Source organism: Amblyraja radiata, chromosome 5 (genome assembly GCF_010909765.2).
Source record: "Amblyraja radiata isolate CabotCenter1 chromosome 5, sAmbRad1.1.pri, whole genome shotgun sequence".
Lineage (NCBI taxonomy): Eukaryota > Metazoa > Chordata > Chondrichthyes > Rajiformes > Rajidae > Amblyraja > Amblyraja radiata.
In genome coordinates, this window is record NC_045960.1 from 22,576,948 (window position 1) to 22,594,639 (window position 17,692).

The 17,692-nt window shown below is 51.4% G+C and overlaps 1 protein-coding gene across 7 annotated transcripts in view; it reads left to right on the plus strand.

Annotated features, from left to right (window-relative positions):
* Positions 1 to 10,344, plus strand: part of klc4 (kinesin light chain 4) — a 31,001-nt gene extending 20,657 nt beyond the window's left edge. For 5 of the 7 annotated variants that reach the window (XM_033020732.1, XM_033020730.1, XM_033020729.1 and 2 more), the window contains 3 exons: positions 7,481 to 7,605; positions 8,225 to 8,282; positions 8,787 to 10,344. In XM_033020732.1, the coding sequence (XP_032876623.1) occupies positions 7,481 to 7,605; positions 8,225 to 8,282; positions 8,787 to 8,876 (273 nt within the window). In that variant the 3' untranslated portion in view covers positions 8,877 to 10,344. Of the gene's footprint in view, positions 1 to 19; positions 4,411 to 7,480; positions 7,606 to 8,224; positions 8,283 to 8,786 lie in introns of those variants that run through there. The other 2 variants (XM_033020735.1, XM_033020734.1) reach the window with 2 other exon arrangements.
* The last annotated feature ends 7,348 nt before the right edge of the window (positions 10,345 to 17,692 follow it).

Below are 17,692 nucleotides of genomic sequence, written 5' to 3' on the forward strand. Positions count from 1 at the left end.
GTCTGTGTTTGTGTGCCAGGCCTAGTGAGCAGCCCCTGGCCCAGGGAGGATGTTGTGGTGCCCAGCGACCCGCTCCCCCATCGCCCCGCCTCTCTGCTGCTCCTCCTCTCTCGCCGCCCGGACTCTGCTTCTCCCCGACAACCCAGCGAGGGCCACGGACAGGCCCGCTCTCCAGATCCCCCCGGCCTGGACCTCCACTCACACTCTGTGCTGCCCGGACCCCAGGGGGGCTCCCCCTGGCTGCTGCGTGTCTGGGGGGGGAGGGTGCTTGGGTCCGATGGGGGTAGGGGTGCGGGTGGGAGGTGAGTGTTATGACGGAGGGTGGGCTACCTCCCTGTGTTGGCAGTGTGATCGCATGTGTCCCGCAGTGTCCCAGAGCCCGGCTGGTCAGGGAAGCAGTTCCATTTAGAGTCCCCACCACAGACCTGGAGCTATGGCTGTGTTCCTTAACGGGGAGACCACTGCACTGCGCGGCAGCTCTCCCACCCTCAGCAATCTCCACCCCATGGCCAGTGAGCAGTGACCACCAGCTCCCAATGTCAACCCCACCCCACACCACCTACTCCATGTTGAACCCTGTCCTGTGAGTGTTCGACAGGACGAAGTAGAGGGAGCGTCACTCTGAGCCTAACCCCAGGAGAGTGTGATGGGACAGTGTAGAGGGAGTGTCACTCTGTCTGACCCCGGGAGAGTGTAGAGGGAGCTTTGCTGCTCCAGGTTCCAGCATCTGCAGTCTCTTGTGTCAATACATAGAAAGAATCGGTCCCCACAGTGGAGACCCCCCCACAACTCACCCCCACTCCAGGCACCTTGTTTTCAATGGGTTGCTCCATATTCAAAACTGTGCCCCCAGTTCCAGGAAAGCAAGGGCTTGCAGATGCTGGTAATCCGATATAAGTCGAGAGAATACTGGAATGTAGCAGGTCAGGCAGCATTGGCAAGGAGAGAAACAGGGTTAATGTTTCCGGTTTATGGGCCTCAGCAGTGCGTGTGGAAGGTCGTTGACCTGAAATATTGGTCCTACTTCTCCCTTTGCAGATGCAGCTCGACCTGCCCAATGTTCCCTGCATTATCTGGATTTAGCCCAGGTTCTGGATTGCCCCTACCAGAAGAAACTTCTCTCAGCATCCACCCTGCCCACCCTCCTTCAATCACATCTTCTTCCTCGACTCTGTGCAGTCATGGAGTTGCCCGACATGGGGACAGGCCATTCGGCCCACACGTGCACGGCCCAGCCTCTTCCCACCTCGGCTGCTCTGTCGCCCCACCTTGTCTTTGAGGGCTCAGAGCGCACAGACTGGGAATGGCACGGTGCACCCTCTGCATGGAGGGGCAGGCAGCGGTGGTGATGGAGATCCCCTCCACTGAGGCCCTCCCAGGACCAGCGGATACGGGTGGTGGGGCCGAATGTTTCCGTGGCCCAGAGGACGGGCCTTTGGCCCAAGCAGACCGTTGTCTCACCCACAGCTGGTGAAGGGGGTAGGACTCCAACGTTCAGAAGGCTTTGGGACAGATATAGGACGGGAAGGGTTTAGGGGACTCGGCCAACTCACTCAGCATGCACGAGGTGGGCCGAAGGGCCTGTTTCCACGCTGAATAGCTCTCACTCTGAGGTGTACTGCATGCTCAGGCCAATGCTACACTGCCTGAGCTGTGTATGAAGGCAGAGCTGCTGGCCGTGTGGGTGTAAACTGGCTCCACAGTCTGTGAGCTGTGGCAGGGACTCTGTGCCTCATCACATCCCAGGAGAGGTGCACCAGCCTCTTCCTTCAGCAGTAGCAGAGTGCGGGTCGAAGTGACCATGGTCACTTTAGGCAGCACAGTGGCACAGCAGTAGATTTGCTGCTTCACAGCACCAGAGACCAGGATTTGTTCCTGACTACGGGTGCCGTCTGTACAGAGTTTGGACGTTCTCCGTGTGACTGTGTGGGTTTTTTCCCCGGCTGCTCCGGTTTCCTTCAACACTCCAAAGATGTGCGGGTTGGTAGGATAGTTTACTTCTGTAAATTGTCCCTAGTGTGTAGGATAGAACTAATGTATGTGGCGATCACTAGTCGGTGTGGACTCAGTGGGTCGAAGGGCCTGTTTCCACGCTGTATCTCTAAACTAACAGTCCCACGGCATGGAGCTCCCCAGCGGGGCGGACCTGGCCTGTCCACCGCCCCTGCTCGTGGTAGCGTTGGCTTCCTGGTTGGGGCTGGGTGAGTGAACGACTGGAGAACTAAACCTTTAGACTTTACAGCGTGGAAACTGGCCCTTCAGCCCACCAAATCCAGCGATTTTGTTTAATTTTTTTCTCCCCCACATACACTAGCACTCTCCGACACACTCGGGACCATTTACAATTTGTAGAAGCCAATTAACTTACAAACCTGCACATCTCTGAAATGGGGAGGAAACCAGAGCAGTTGGAGAAAACCCATGTGGTCATGGGGAGAACGTGCAAACTCTGTACAGACAGCACCCGGTCAGGATTGAACCCGGGTTGCTGGCTTTGTAAGGCAGCAACTCTATCGCTGTGCCACCATGTTAAGGAGGCCCCTGCCCTTCTCTCCAGCACTGCTGCTGCTCTCAGTGTGAACAGAACACTGGGCCCTGCACGGACAGGACCTTCCCCAGAGCCACGGCAAGGTGCAGTAGATGACTCCAGCTCCAGCCCCTCACCTCAGGATCTCCAGCAAGGAGAGACTGCGGGCTTGGCAGCTGAGGGGGCGACCTTAAAGAGGTGTATAAAATTGTGAGTGGCATAGATAAAGTGTATGGTCACAGATTTTTTATTCTCCAGAGTAGGGGAGTCTAAAACTAGAGGGCATAAGTTTAAGGTGAGAGTGGAGGATTTAAAGAGAACATTTGTGGCAATTTTTTCACATGGAGGGTGGTGCGTATATAGAACAAGCTGCCGGAGGAAATGCTGAGGCAGGTTTAAAAGATAGTTGGTTGGGTACACGGACAGGAAAGGATTGGAGGGATACGGGTGAGGTACAGGCAAATTAATCTAGCTCCGGTAGGCAGCTTGGTCAGCATGCATGAGTTGGGCCGAAGGGCCTGTTTACGTGCTGTCTGACACTGGAGAGATGGCCACCCCACCAGAAGTGGGCCAGTTGTCTGAGGGGGAAACACTCTCCTCCCTCCCTCCCCTGGCGGCTTGGTAGGCTGTGGGTTGCCCACAGCAATCTTGTCTCCCTTCCCTGAGACCCGAGGGGTTGGGAAACCAACAGAGAGTCCACAGTCACTGCTCCCACCCCCACCCCAACCAGTGATGCTGTCTGGGGGGGAGGGGGGACTCCACTCCAAAGGACAGGGACAGCTTGAGGAAGGCCTGGTGCATCTGGGATGAGGAAGGATGTTGGAGAGGCCGGGGACTCCGGCCCTCACCCAGCCCGAGGGGTAATGGCTGTCACTTGGAGGCCAAGACCACCCATACTGAAACCCAGCACAGAGGAATGCTCCCGACACCCAGCGAGGGGGGCAGGCGGGCGCGCTGGTGTGGAGCTCAGCCCGGCATGGTCCCAGGTGTGGGACAGGGCCACAGCCCAGAGTCCACACCTCAGTGCCAACCTGGAACCAAAACCTCAGCTGGTTCGAGCAGCTCCATTGTACGTGGGACATGTTGGTACATGGAGGTCTAGTCAGCCCAGCAACACAGGCCCCACGACACTGCCCACCGCTCCCCTGGCTGTTCTCACTGCGACACTGACAAAACGGATGATTCTGTCTCCTTCTGCCACGATCACACTCTATCCGTCTCTCACTGCCTCCCTTTCTCGTCACCTTCGCCCGCTTCCTCTGACTCTCTCACTTTTGCTCTCTGCTTCCTCTCCCCTCCCTGTTTCTCCCCACCCTCGCTCTCCTACCCCTGTCTTTCTCACCGTCTCCCTCAGTTTCTTCGCCCCCCCTCACCCCCAACAGTCTGACTCCACTTTCTCCTCATCTTTCTCCCACGCTGTCTCCCTGCACTCTTTGCCCATGCCAATGTCCCCAGCGTACTCTCCCTGTCTCCCCGCATTCTCTCTGCTGCTCACACTGCCTCAACTACACCGTGGTCTCGCCCCATCTCACCAGGCTCTCTGCAGTGCGCTCTCCTTGTCTTGTGACGTGCTCACACCCTCCACAGTGTGGTCTCATTGTGTCCCCACCCGCTCTCCACATCTCTCGGCACTTTCCCTGTCTCCTCTTGCGCGCGCTCCCTCCATCTCCACAGCTTGCACCCGGTTTCCCCATTCGCTCTCCCTGTCCCACACACTCTACCCATTGGCCCTACGTTTTCTCCCTCTCTCCTCCTGCCTCCACCTCTGTCTCTGGGGAAGGTTTGTGCCTGTATGTGATTCTCTTTGGACTGCTCTGTTTTTGTGTGTTATTTTCACTGGCTGTAATGACCTGAATTGGAAATAAAGTGGCCTGCTGTCTGTGCTCCGCCTGTTCTCCTCTTTATTGCTGTCCTCCCAGCTTCCTACTCAATCTGCCCCACCCACCCTGTGAAGAGCGAGTGTCCGGGACCGGACCGGGGCCGAGAGGGTGGGACGGTTGGGGGGTGGTGGTTTACACTAGGACATCTAGCCCTGGTGATATGCCCCTCCCTGTGCCTCTCTCTCGCTGTCCCCCCTGGACACGGGCTGGGTGGAGGGGAGAGGATAAGGATGCCAGTGCAGTTCCTTGGTTAGTACCACTCCTCACTCGTGGCAGCACTGGAGGGGCAGTGAGTCAGGATCAGGAGTAGGGCAGCACAGTGGTGCAGCGGTAGAGTTGCTACCTTACGTTTCCAGAGACCCGGGTTCGGTCCTGACTACAGGAGCTGTCTGTACAGTTTGTACATTCTCCCCATGACCTTCGTGGGTTTTCTCCAGGTGCTCCGGTTTCCTCCCACACTCCAAAGACATGCAGATTTGTAGTTTAGTTGGCTTTGGTAAAATTGTAGATTGTCCCCGGTGTTTAGGATGGTGCTAGCGTATGGGGATGGTGCTAGCGTATGGGGACATCGCTGCTCGGCATGGACTCGGTGGGTCGAAGGGTCTGTTTCCATGCTGTATCTCCTAAATCTAAAGGAGAGCCTAACGCAGCAGCAGGAGGAGGCCTCCATTCAATGGACCCTGTTTGCTGCCCCTGGCCTCTGCTCCTCCTCAGGGTCATTCCCCAAAGCCCTCACTCCATGATCTCTCTTAAAATGTATCTCCCCTTTAATTTTCAACCCCACCACGCCCCCACTTGTGATCTGGCTATCACAGCCCTCTGGGACAGGGAATGTCTGATTTGACCCTCTCTGCCAGCTCATCTTGGTCTGCGTGGACAGGGTGGGCCGCTGGGCCTGTTTCAGTGCGGTGTGACTCTATGACCGACATCCTGAGGCCGGTCTCGGACCATGCGGGCGGCGTTTGTGTCACAAGGATTACTCCTCCAGAGAGAACAGATCCAACCACTACAGCGGCTGCTGGCAGGGTGGGGATTGGGTGCTGCATCAGTAATGGGTGGTCAACACAGACTCACTGGCTGAAGGGCCTGATTCCCTGCTGTCTCTCTGCATGTCTCTGACACTATCTTCCCCTCACCACGGATCCCAGGATCAGCCCCTCTCAGAACGCCTCCAGTACATCATTTGTCACATAAAGGCACCAAAACTGGCCAGATCCCCAGGCGTGTCGTCGCCAACATCCTGTGCAACCGGGACAATACTTGCCTATTTCCAACCTCCAATCCTCCTACGGTCAACGTGCGGTTTTGTTTCTGCAGCTGCCTGCTAACCTGTGCTTTGTGCAGTCTCTGTATCAGATGGTCACCTGCCCTCCCATCTCCATTCCGGTCACCCGCAAGGTTGGGATCATTCATATGAACAGCCAAGAGTCGAGGACCCGTCCTGGGCACTCCGCTGCTTGCCCCTAGTCTCCCATGCAGGGTCCTGACCCAAAATGGTGACCGCCCGTATTCTTTCATAGAGGCTGCTTGAGCTGCTGAGTTCCTCCGGCAGATTGTTAGTGGCTCCAGATTCGGCATCTGCAGTGTCCTGTGTCTGTATTCCCACTCTTTTGGCAGTGTGACAGCCTAAGCAACAAGCCTCCCCCAAGCTGTGAGCTCTTGTGCTCCAGCCTGCTCTGTGACACCTTGGCGAACACCACCTGAAAACCCAAATGCATCACCACTCTAGCTCTCCCTCGATAGCCTGTGTGTGTCACTAAGTACTGCGTACAGTTCTAGTCTCCCGACTACAGGAAGGATGGCATGAAGCTAGAAAGGTTTCAGAGAAGATTCACGGGGACACTAGTCATACAGCGTGGAGACAGGCTCTTCATCCCAACTTGCCCACACCGACCAACATGTCCCATCTACACTAGTCCCCCCCCCCCCTGCTTGCATTTGGCCCATATCCCTCTAAACCCGTCCTATCCAGATACCTGCCTAATTGTTTCTTAAACATTGCAATAGTCCCTACCTCAACAACCTCCTCTGGCATCTTGTTCCATACATACACCTGTGTGGAAAAAGTTAGCCCTCAGATTCCTACTAAATCTTTCCCCTTCACCTTAAAACGATGTCCTCTGGTTCTCGATTCCCCTACTCTGGGCAAGAGACTCTGTGCGTCTACCCGATCTATTCCTCCCATGATTTTATACGCCTCTATAACATTGTATATATTGTTGGGACTGGAGGGCTTGAGTTATAAGGAGAGGTAGGATAGGCTGAGGTTGTTTTCACTGGAGCACAGGAGACTGAGGGGTGATCTAATAAAATCATGACGGAAGTAGATAAGATGATGGTTCCAATCTTTTTCCCATTCTAGGCTTAGGGAGCCTACGAATTGAGGGCAGGGGTTTACAGTGAGAGGGGAAAGATTTTAAAGGGACATGAGGGGCAACATTTTCACACACAGGGTGGAGGTTTTAAGAAATGATCTGCCAGATGAAGCTGTAGAGTCGGGAACAATCGCAATGTTTAAAGATATTATATCAGGTGCTTGAAAAGTGGGATAACGGGGGCAAAGGGGACGCATCCTGGTCGGCATGGATGATTTGGGCCGAATAGCCTATGATCATATTTTTTGATCTGACAGACAATAGGCACGAAATGCTGGAATAACAGCGGGACAGGCAGCATCAGACTGAAGAAGCGTCTCGACCCGATAAGTCACCCATTCCTTTTCTCAGAAGATGCTGCCTGTCCCGCTGAGTTAATCCAGCATTTTGTGTCTCTCTTCGGTGGATACCAGCATCCGTAGTTCCTGACCACATCTATGACAGACACAGGTTGAATGGACTTGCTGTTCATGAAACCACCATGACCTGAATTGTTCATCTACATATGCTGGATTGTAGACACCAGCATCTTGACCAGCTGCACGTGTTGGTCCAGCAAGGTGGAGGGATAACCATGACTCTGCAGAGATGGCGGCCCCTCTCCGTGTGGCCCTTTGTGTGAGGCAGGGTAAGGGTAGCGGAGGTTTAACGACACCGCAATTGACAGCTACCCTGTCTGTTTCTCTGCTCCCCACCAGGACGGCAGCGGCTCCTTGCGGAGGAGTGGCTCCTTTGGGAAGATCCGGGACGTTCTGAAGCGAAGCAGTGAGATGCTGGTGAAGAAGCTGCAGGGAAACGGGCCACCTGAGCCCAAGAACCCCAGGTATAGGCAGCGAGCGGGGGGCTGGGATCCTAACATGGGCAACATGGAGGGGAAGGGAAGGGGGGAAGAGCTGGGAACCGGGGGTATCTGGAGGGGCTTCCCTCCTGAGAGGGTGCGGTGGAGTTTAACAAAAGCAGGCGTTCATTACTGTAAATGAAAAAAATCACTTCCCACACTGGAAAGGGGTCACTGAGCTATTTCTCTCTCTCTCTCTCTCTCTCTCTCTCTGTCTGTCTGTCTCTCCCTCTCTCTCTCTCTCTCTCTTTTCTTCCCCCCCCCCCCCCAAATTGGCCCTTCGAGCCAGCACCGCCATTCATCGTGATCATGGCTGATCATCCACCATCAGTAACCCGTACCTGCCTCCTCCCCATATCCCTTTATTCCGCTAGTCCCTAGAGCTCCATCTAACTCTTTTTAATTCATCCAGTGAATTGGCCTCTACTGCCTTCTGTGGCCTCCTGAATTTTTCTATCTCGTTCTCTCCATCTTCCTCTCACTCTCGCTCCTTGCTCGCTCTCTCTCCTCACCCTCACTGAGCATGCTGTGGGGGGTGTTTTGACTTGGGTGGGGAGGGGTTTCCTCACAGTCTGACCCTCCCTCCCTCCCTCTGTGCCCACAGCATGAAGCGAGCATCCTCGCTGAACTACTTAAACCGGAGCGGAGACGATCTCTTTCAGGTGCGGCTGGCAGTGAGCTGGGGTGGGGGGTGCGGGGAGAACCACACGGGGAGGAGGGTACAAGCAGGGGAACAGCACGAGTGAAGAATATGGGCAGGGACGGGGAGGGGGGACAGGGCGGGTGAGGAGATAGGGGCATGGTGGAGGGGAGAGGGGCAGGCAGGGCAAGAGAGGGCCAAGGGGTGGACGGAGTGGGGAGGAGAGATGGCACATGTGGTGGGGGAGTAGCAATCGGGACGGGGAGTGGATGACGGGGCACGTGAATTGGGCAGAGTGGTTTGGAGGATGGAACGGTGCGGTGTATGTAGGTGGGGTGGGGAGGGTGGTTTGGATAATTTGGGGTGTTGGGGATGGTATGGGGTGGGGTGGGTTGGATTGGAAGAGAGAGGGACAGCATGGAGCGACTGTGTTCCCTGGTTCCTGCTGTCTCCCGAGGCCCCTTCCACCTCTTGGACGAGCCGGGCCCCTGGGTGCCGCCACTAACGGAGTCTCTCTGCTCTACAGGCTTCCCGGAGTAACCTGGCCGAGACCCGGGGTCTGAGTTCCAGCAGCGTCGACCTGTCCCATCGGCCCTCCCTCCTGGGACAGAACTAGGGACCCTCCCCTCCCCACTCTCACCTTTAGCCCCTCAACCTCGTGCTGGCCACAATCCTCTCCCTCCCCAGGGCAAGCCCCCTACTGTTGAACAGAGCCCTGAAGATGGGAATGGTGGATTGGACAGGATGGGGAAGGAGGGCCAGGGGGGAAGAGGGGGAAAAGGCATGGGGAGGTGGTGCTGTCTCACGCTCCAGAGACCCATTTTCAATCCTGACCTTGGCTGCTGTCTGTGTGGAGTTTGCATGTTCTCCCTGTGACAGCGTGGGTTTCCCGCGGGAGCTCTGCTTCCTCCCACTTCCCAGAGATGTGTGGGTCGGGGTGGGGGGTTAACTGGCTGCTGTATATTACCTCTATAATGGTGAGAAGTAGAATATGCGGGAGAAAGGGCGGGTGGGTAGAACTGAGGGTGCTTATGAGCCGGTATGAACTCAATGGGCTGAATGGCCTTTTCCTGTAGCAGGGGGGTGGTGGGAGAGTTGGGGGGTGTCACAGAACATGTTAGACAGCAATGTGGGGACTGGGAGAAGGGGGATTGTGCTGCGGGCTGGCAGCGAGTCGATGGGCTGAAGGGCAGGAGGGATGAGCAGAGGGAGAAACTCCTTCATCCTCAGGAAGTTCCCGTGCCCCCGGAGTGAAGCTGCGTCACCCCAGGGCCTGTGCCTCATCAACCAGTTCCTCGCTCTCCCCCGGGGTTAGTGCCCTCTCCACCCCTGTCTCCCTGCAGCCCATTCATCCCACTTCCTCCCTCTCTTTGCCTGCGGGATCCCCTCCCTCCCTCCCTGTTCCTGCCACCACCCCACTGAGCTCGGCCCTGGGTCTCTCTCTGCTGTGACGGGACAGGACCAAGGCCACGCCCTGCACCTCGCTGACTGCTTCCTGCAGGAAGCAGCGAGAGGGGACAGGGACACGGCTCCGGCCTGGCCCCGCAATCACCAAACTGCTCCCGTCTGACTGCAGACACAACAGGGAGCTGCTCTCGTCCAACACCTCGTAACATCGGCTAGCCCTTGCAGCTGGCACTGGGTGCAGTCTTCCCTCAAACACTACGTACAGGAGAGTGGTTGTCTCTCTCCCAGCGAACCAAACCAGACCTGCGATTCTCCGTAGTTGTAGACATCTGAATGAACCTGTTTTAAATATTCTGGACACAACCCACACTTGAAGCAGACCAAGTGGGTTCAAGTCATGGTGACGTGAACAGAGAGCTGAAAATATTCAGCCAGCAACCTGCCGTGGAGATGAAGTGAACGTCTCTGGTCGATTGACTGGTCCACAGGGCTCACTGACCTGAAACATGAACCTGATTCCTCTCTTCACAGGTGGTGCTTGACCCGTTGGGTGTTTGCAGTGCTCTCTGTTTTTATTTTGGACTTCTAGCATCTGCAGAATTTTGCTTGGGGTCCCAGTGCTTCTCTGATGCAATCTTCAATCGCTTTCCTTCAATAAAGTTTGATTTTAAAAGGGAGTGCTGTGTGATAAAACCAAGCCCTCCATCTGTCTGGGAATGTCAGCAACACACGCAAACATCTGGGTTCTCTCTCTAACGTGCTCGAGTCAAGTCGACTGTGACTTAAGTCAAAAGAGGAAACAAGGAACTGCAGATACTGGTTTACATAAGAAAACACAAAGCATGTCTGTCTGAAGAAGGGTCCTGACCTGAAACATCACCTATCTGTGTTCTCCAGAGAGTCTGAAGAAGGGCCCCAACTCTAAACCGTGTTCTCCGCCAATGCTGCCTGATCTGCTGAGTTACTCCCGCACTTTGTATCTTCACATGACTCAAATTCAATTGTTTATTGTCATATGACCAGTACCGTATCCTATGTTGCAGTTGTTAAGGCGTTGGTGAGGCTGCATTTGGAATATTGTATTCAGTTTTGGTCACCCTATTATAGGAAGCATGTTGTTAAGATGGAAATAGTGTAGAGATTTACAAGGGTATTACCAGGATTTGAGGGCCTGATTGATCATGAGGCAGGGCAGGCTAAGAATTAATTCTGGGAGTGCAGGAGGCTGAGGGGTGACATTCGTGTATAGGATTATGAGGGGGAAAGATAGGAAGGATTTGAATCTTTTACCCAGAGTAAGGAAATCAAGAGCCAGAAGACAGATTTAAGGTGAAGATTTAATAGCAATCTGAGGGGCAGCTTTTTCCACACGGTGTGGCGACTATATGGAAAAATGTGCCAGTAGAACGTAGCTAAGGCAGGTACTATAACAGCATGCAAAAGACATTTGGACAGGTACATGGATAGGATAGGTGTAGAGGGATATGGACCAAACATGGGCAGGTGGGACAAGTGTAGATGGGATGGTCTTGGTTGGCATGGGCAGGTTGGGTAGAAGGGCCTGTTTCTGTGCTGTAAGACTCTGAACCTGGTGATGTGGGACAACGACCTTCTGTACCTCCTGCCCAATGGTAGCAGTGAGAAGAGGATATGGCCCAATGGTGGCGTCTACTTGTGTGCTTCAGGGATCGATGCTGGGGCCCATTGCTGTTTGTCATCTTTATCGCTTGGATGAGAATGTACAAAGCACGATTACTAAGTTTGCACATGACACAAAACTAAGTGGTTTTCAAGTAGCAGAAGGTTACCGGGCAAGTAGGCTGAGAAATGGTAAATGCAGTATAATTCAGATACCTATGAGGTGTTTCATTTTGGGAAGTCAAACCAGGGCAGGACCATCACAGTGAATAGTAGGGATTATGGGGAGTGTTGTGGAGCAGAGGGATCTAGTATATGTACATAGTTCCTTGAAAGTAGTATCACAGGTAGATAGGGTGGTGAAGAAGGATTTTGGCATGTTTGTCTTCATGAGTCAGGAAATCGAGTATAGAAGTTAGGATGTTATGTTACAGTTGTACAAAACTTTAGTAAGTAGAGCGTTCATTTTTGGTCACCCTGGTATAAAAAATATGCCAGTAAGAAGGAAAGAATGCAGAGAAGATTTACGAGAATATTCCCAGTACAAGGTTCTGAACTGCAAGGAGAGAGGTTGGGAAAATCTTTAATTGTTGCTGTCCTTGCCCCTGACAGCTCATTACATATACTGTGCATTCAGAAAATATTCAGACCCCTTCACTTTTTCCACATTTTGTTACATTACAGCCTTATTCTTATTTTTTTTTTATCATGAATCTACACACAATACCCCATAATAAAAAAGTGAAAACAGGTGTTTAGAAATTTTTGCAAAGTAATTAAAAAGAAATAACTAATATCACATTTACATAAGTATTCAGACCCTTTACTCAGTAATTTGTTGAGGCACCTTTGGCAGCGATTACAGCCTCAAGTCTTCCTGGGTATGATGCTATAAGCTTGGTACACCTGTATTTGGGTAATTTCTCCCATTCTTCTCTGTAGATCCTCTCAAGCTCTGTCAGGTTGGATGGGGAGCGTCGATGCACAGCTATTTTCAGGTCCCTCCAGAGATGTTCGATTGGGTTCAAGTACGGGCTCTGGCTGGGCCACTCAAGGACATTCACAAACTTGTCACGAAGCCACACCTGAGTTGTCTTGGCTGTGTGCTTAGGGTCGTTGTCCTGTTGAAGGTGAACCTCCGCCCCAGTCTGAGTACAGAACGCTCTGGAAAGCTCAAGGATCTCTCTGTACTTTGCTCCGTTCATCTTTGCCTCGATCCGGACTATTCTCCCAGTTCTTGCTGCTGAAAAACATCCCCACAGCATGATGCTGCCACCACCATGCTTCACCTTAAGAATGGTATTGGCCAGGTGATGAGCGGTGCCTGGTTTCCTCCAGACGTGACGCTTGGCATTCAGGCCAAAGAGTCTTTGGTCTGATGAAACCAAGAATCTTGTTTCTCATGCCTTTTGGCAAACTCCAAGCGGGCTGTCATGTGCCTTTTACTGAGGAGTGGATTCCGTCTGGCCACTCTATCATAAAGGCCTGATTGGTGGAGTGCTGCAGATATCGTTGTTCTTCTGGAAGGTTTTCCCATCTCCACAGAGGAACTCTGGAGCTCTGTCAGAGTGACCATCGGGTTCTTGGTCACCTCCCTGACCAAGGCCCTTCTCCCCCAATTGCTCAGTTTGGCTGGACGACCAGCTCTATGAAGAGTCCTGGTGTTTCCAAAGTTCTTCCATTTAAGAATGACAGAGGCCACTGCGTTCTTTGGGACCAGCAATGCTGCAGAAATTGTTTTATACCCTTCCCCAGATCTGTGTCTCGATACAATTCTGTCTCGGAGGCCTTCGGACAATTCCTTCGTCTTCATGGCTTGGTTTTTGCTCTGACATGCACTGTCAACTGTGGGACCTTATATAGACAGGTGTGTGCCTTTCCAAATCATGTTAAATCAATTTAATTTGCCACATCTTTTTCTAAATTTGTCGATCAAGGGTAGACATCCAGGCCAGGACAGCATCAGTTACTGGGTGGATGGCTTTGATGCCCCCAGGGAAACGCCTCAGTGAGCAGTCATTCACGATGTGTGGGATGGTCTGGTCTGATGTCCACAGTCGCAAGCAGGACTGTCTGTCAGCCCCCACTTATGCAGGTGATGGGCTGTTCTTGCATGGAGGGTGCGGGTTCTGTTCAGGATTAGCCATTGCTTGCGATGGATGTTCAATCCCTGTGGTTTCACTGTGGGGTCTGCGATGACCTCTCTGTTGTTGGTGTTGACAGGCTCTGCTACAGGCAATTTACCACTGGTGGACTCCAATCAAGTTGTCAAAACATCTCAAGGATAATCACTGGAAACAGGATGAACCTAAGCTCAATTTTGAATGTCATAGCAAAGGGTCTGAATATTTATGTTAATGTAATATTTCAGTTATTTCTTTTTAATTACTTTGCAAAAAGTCTAAACACCCGTTTTTGCTTCTTCATTCTGGGGTATTGAGTGTAGATTGATGATAAAAAATTTGAATTTAATCAATTTTTAAATGCTGTAACGTAACAAAATGTGGAAAAAGTGAAGGGGTCCGGATACTTTCTGAATGCACTGTACATAATATCCTCTGTGTGAAAGGTTATCCCTCAGGTCCCTTCTAAATTTTACTCCTCACCTTAAAACTATGCCCTCTAGTTCTTGAATCCACTACCCTGGGTATACTGTGCGTAAACTATATCTATTCCCCACCCCCCATATTTTAATACATCTCTATATTGCCCTTGAGCCTCTCTCGCTCCAACGAATAAAGTCCAAGCAAGCCCAACCTCTCCCTATTACTCAAACCCTCAAGTCCTGGTAACATCTACAAAAATCTTTTTGCACTATCCAGCTTTACAGCATCTTTCCTGTATCAAAATTGCAACTCCCAATCTCGCCAGAAGCACCAGTCCCCTGAGACAGTGGCCTGCCAGCTCTGCCCCTCTCTCTACCACTTGGTATCACAAGTGGGAACAGGGGGAGATGCACATTCCCAGGTACTGCAGACCCTACACCCTCCCATCACTGCCCTGCATCAATGGGTAAAGGTGTCCTGAGCTATGCTTCATTTGCTCAAGGAATGGAGGCTTTGCCTCTTGCCTGCTTTCATATCTCCCAATGGGATCTGACTCTGTTGGAGAATGCCCCTGTGCCACAGCACATTGCTCTTGAAATTGAGTTATCATTTAGATGTCAGGAAATCCTTCAGAGGGGTGAACCCCCGAAAAGCACCTGGTCCTGATGGTATACCCGGCCGTGTTCTAAAAACCTGTGCGGACCAACTGGCGGGAGTTTTTACGGACATTTTCAACCTCTCACTTCTGAGGTCTGAGGTCCCCACCTGCTTTAAAAGGGCATCAATTATACCGGTGCCCAAGAAGAGTAAGGTGACATGCCTCAATGACTATCGACCAGTGGCACTAACGCCGGTGGTGATGAAGTGCTTTGAGAGGTTGATCATGGAGCAAATCAACTCCTACATCGACAAAAACCTGGACCCACTGCAGTTCGCGTACCGCCACAACAGATCAACGGTGGATGCGATCTCGCTGGCCCTCCACTCCGCACTGGACCACTTGGACAACAAAAACTCATATGTCAGGCTGTTATTCATTGATTACAGCTCGGCATTTAACACAATCATCCCCTCCAAACTGGTTACCAAACTCGCAGAACTGGGTCTCTGCGCATCCCTCTGCAACTGGATCCTTGACTTCCTCGTCCACAGACCACAGTCTGTTCGTATTGGTGGAAATGTGTCAGCCTCAATAACAATCAGCACGGGAGCACCTCAAGGCTGCGTGCTCAGCCCCCTGCTGTACTCACTCTATACCCATGACTGCGTAGCGAACCACAGTGCGAACTCCATCATCAAGTTCGCTGACGACACCACTATTGTGGGGCGTATCACTGATGGGGATGAGTCAGAGTACAGAAGAGAGATCGAGCAACTGTCCATATGGTGCCAGCGCAATAACCTGGCCCTCAACACCAGCAAAACCAAGGAACTGATTGTGGACTTTGGAAGGAGTAGGAGGGGGACCCACAGCCCCATTTATATCAACGGGTCGATGGTTGAAAGGGTCAAGAGCTTCAAATTCCTGGGCGTGCACATCTCTGAAGATCTTTCCTGGTCCGAGAACACTAATGCAATCATCAAAAAAGCACATCAGCGCCTCTACTTCCTGAGAAGATTACGGAGAGTCGGATTGTCAAGGAAGACTCTCTCTAACTTCTACAGGTGCACAGTCGAGAGCATGCTGACCGGTTGCATCGTGGCTTGGTTCGGCAATTTGAGCGCCCTGGAAAGGAAAAGACTACAAAAAGTAGTAAACACTGCCCAGTCCATCATCGGCTCTGACCTTCCTTCCATCGAGGGGATTTATCGCAGTCGCTGCCTCAAAAAGGCTGGCAGTATCATGAAAGACCCACACCATCCTGGCCACACACTCATCTCCCTGCTACCTTCAGGTAGAAGGTACAGGAGCCTGAAGACTGCAACAACCAGGTTCAGGAATAGTTACTTCCCCTCAGCCATCAGGCTATTAAACCTGGCTCGGACAAAACTCTGATTATTACCAACCACTTTCTGTTATTTGCACTATCAGTTTATTTATTCATGTGTGTATATATTTATATCATGGTATATGGACACATTTATCTGTTTTGTAGTAAATGCCTACTATTTTAAAAACAAAATGCTGGAGAAACTCAGCTGAGTGATAGGGCTGGACGAGAGATGTGGGCAGGACAAAGCCAGGCAAGTGATAGTCTTAGAGCGAGACAGAGTGAAAACAGGCCCCTCGGCCCAATTTGCCCACACCGGCCAACATGTGCCAGCTACACTAGTCCCACCTGCTTGCACTTGGTCCATAGGGGGATTGCACGTAAGGTAATTGCGTCAAAGAGCGTGACGCACGGAGCAGCTCAATCTATGTGGAGGACATAGGCAGCTTCCGGCATACACGAAACGCGTACTTTCTTACCTGTTAAAAACCGCCGAAATGGTCAATTTCTGCACTGTAAATAATTGTGGAAATCGGGATAACCATGAGAGACATCTATCCTACTTCAGAATTCCAAAAGTGAGGAGAAATGATGGTGGAGATAAGCGACTGCTGAAGGGACAACAACAGCTAAAGTGGTTGGTGAACATTGGTCATGCAGATATCAAGATTGAAAATATTGGGAATTATCGCGTTTGCTCACTGCATTTCATCAAAAGTAAGGCGTGTTTTTTCTTGATTCCTTTGGTATCTAAAAAGTTTCAGAAATGATAAATCTGGCGGTAAAATTTTAAAATCGCCCATGTTTCTCAAGTGGGTTTTTGCATGCAAAAAGAAAATGCTTCTGAAGCTAAATTTACCATTAAAAAAAAAAATCGCAAACCATACGTGGGTTTTGAATTACATTTTACTCAGATGCAAGCCAAGGAATGGCATCATTGTTAGCTGTTAATCGGATATAATCAATCTCAGCAAATTGACAATATTTTTGAAAGAGAGTGGGTGTTTAAGCTGTCAGGACATTTTATTATTTGCCAAAATATATCACAATAGCTTAGAAACATAGAAATTAGGTGCAGGAGTAGGCCATTCGGCCCTTCGAGCCTGCACCGCCATTCAATATGATCATGGCTGATCATCCAACTCAGTATCCCGTACCTGCCTTCTCTCCATACCCTCTGATCCCCTTAGCCACAAGGGCCACATCTAACTCCCTCTTAAATATAGCCAATGAACTGGCCTCGACTACCCTCTGTGGCAGAGAGTTCCAGAGATTCACCACTCTCTGTGTGAAAAAAGTTCTTCTCATCTCGGTTTTAAAGGATTTCCCCCTTATCCTTAAGCTGTGACCCCTTGTCCTGGACTTCCCCAACATCGGGAGCAATCTTCCTGCATCTAGCCTGTCCAACCCCTTAAGAATTTTATAAGTTTCTATAAGATCCCCTCTCAATCTCCTAAATTCTAGAGAGTATAAACCAAGTCTATCCAGTCTTTCTTCATAAGACAGTCCTGACATCCCAGGAATCAGTCTGGTGAACCTTCTCTGCACTCCCTCTATGGCAATAATGTCCTTCCTCAGATTTGGAGACCAAAACTGTACGCAATACTCCAGGTGTGGTCTCACCAAGACCCTGCACAACTGTAGTAGAACCTCTGTAGTAAGAGTCTGAAGAAGGGTTTCGGCCCGAAACGTCGCCTATTTCCTTCGCTCCATAGTTTAAATCTTTTTATTTGAATTTTGAATTTAACAGCAATTTGCATACATACAATGATAACAGACAGTGATAATCAGGACATAATTGTACAACAGTATGTAAACAACCCTCAAACCCCTTACCCTTACCCACCCTCGCCACCCGGGAACAAACAACACTCACATACGTACACATCCACACAAATACAATAAAATAA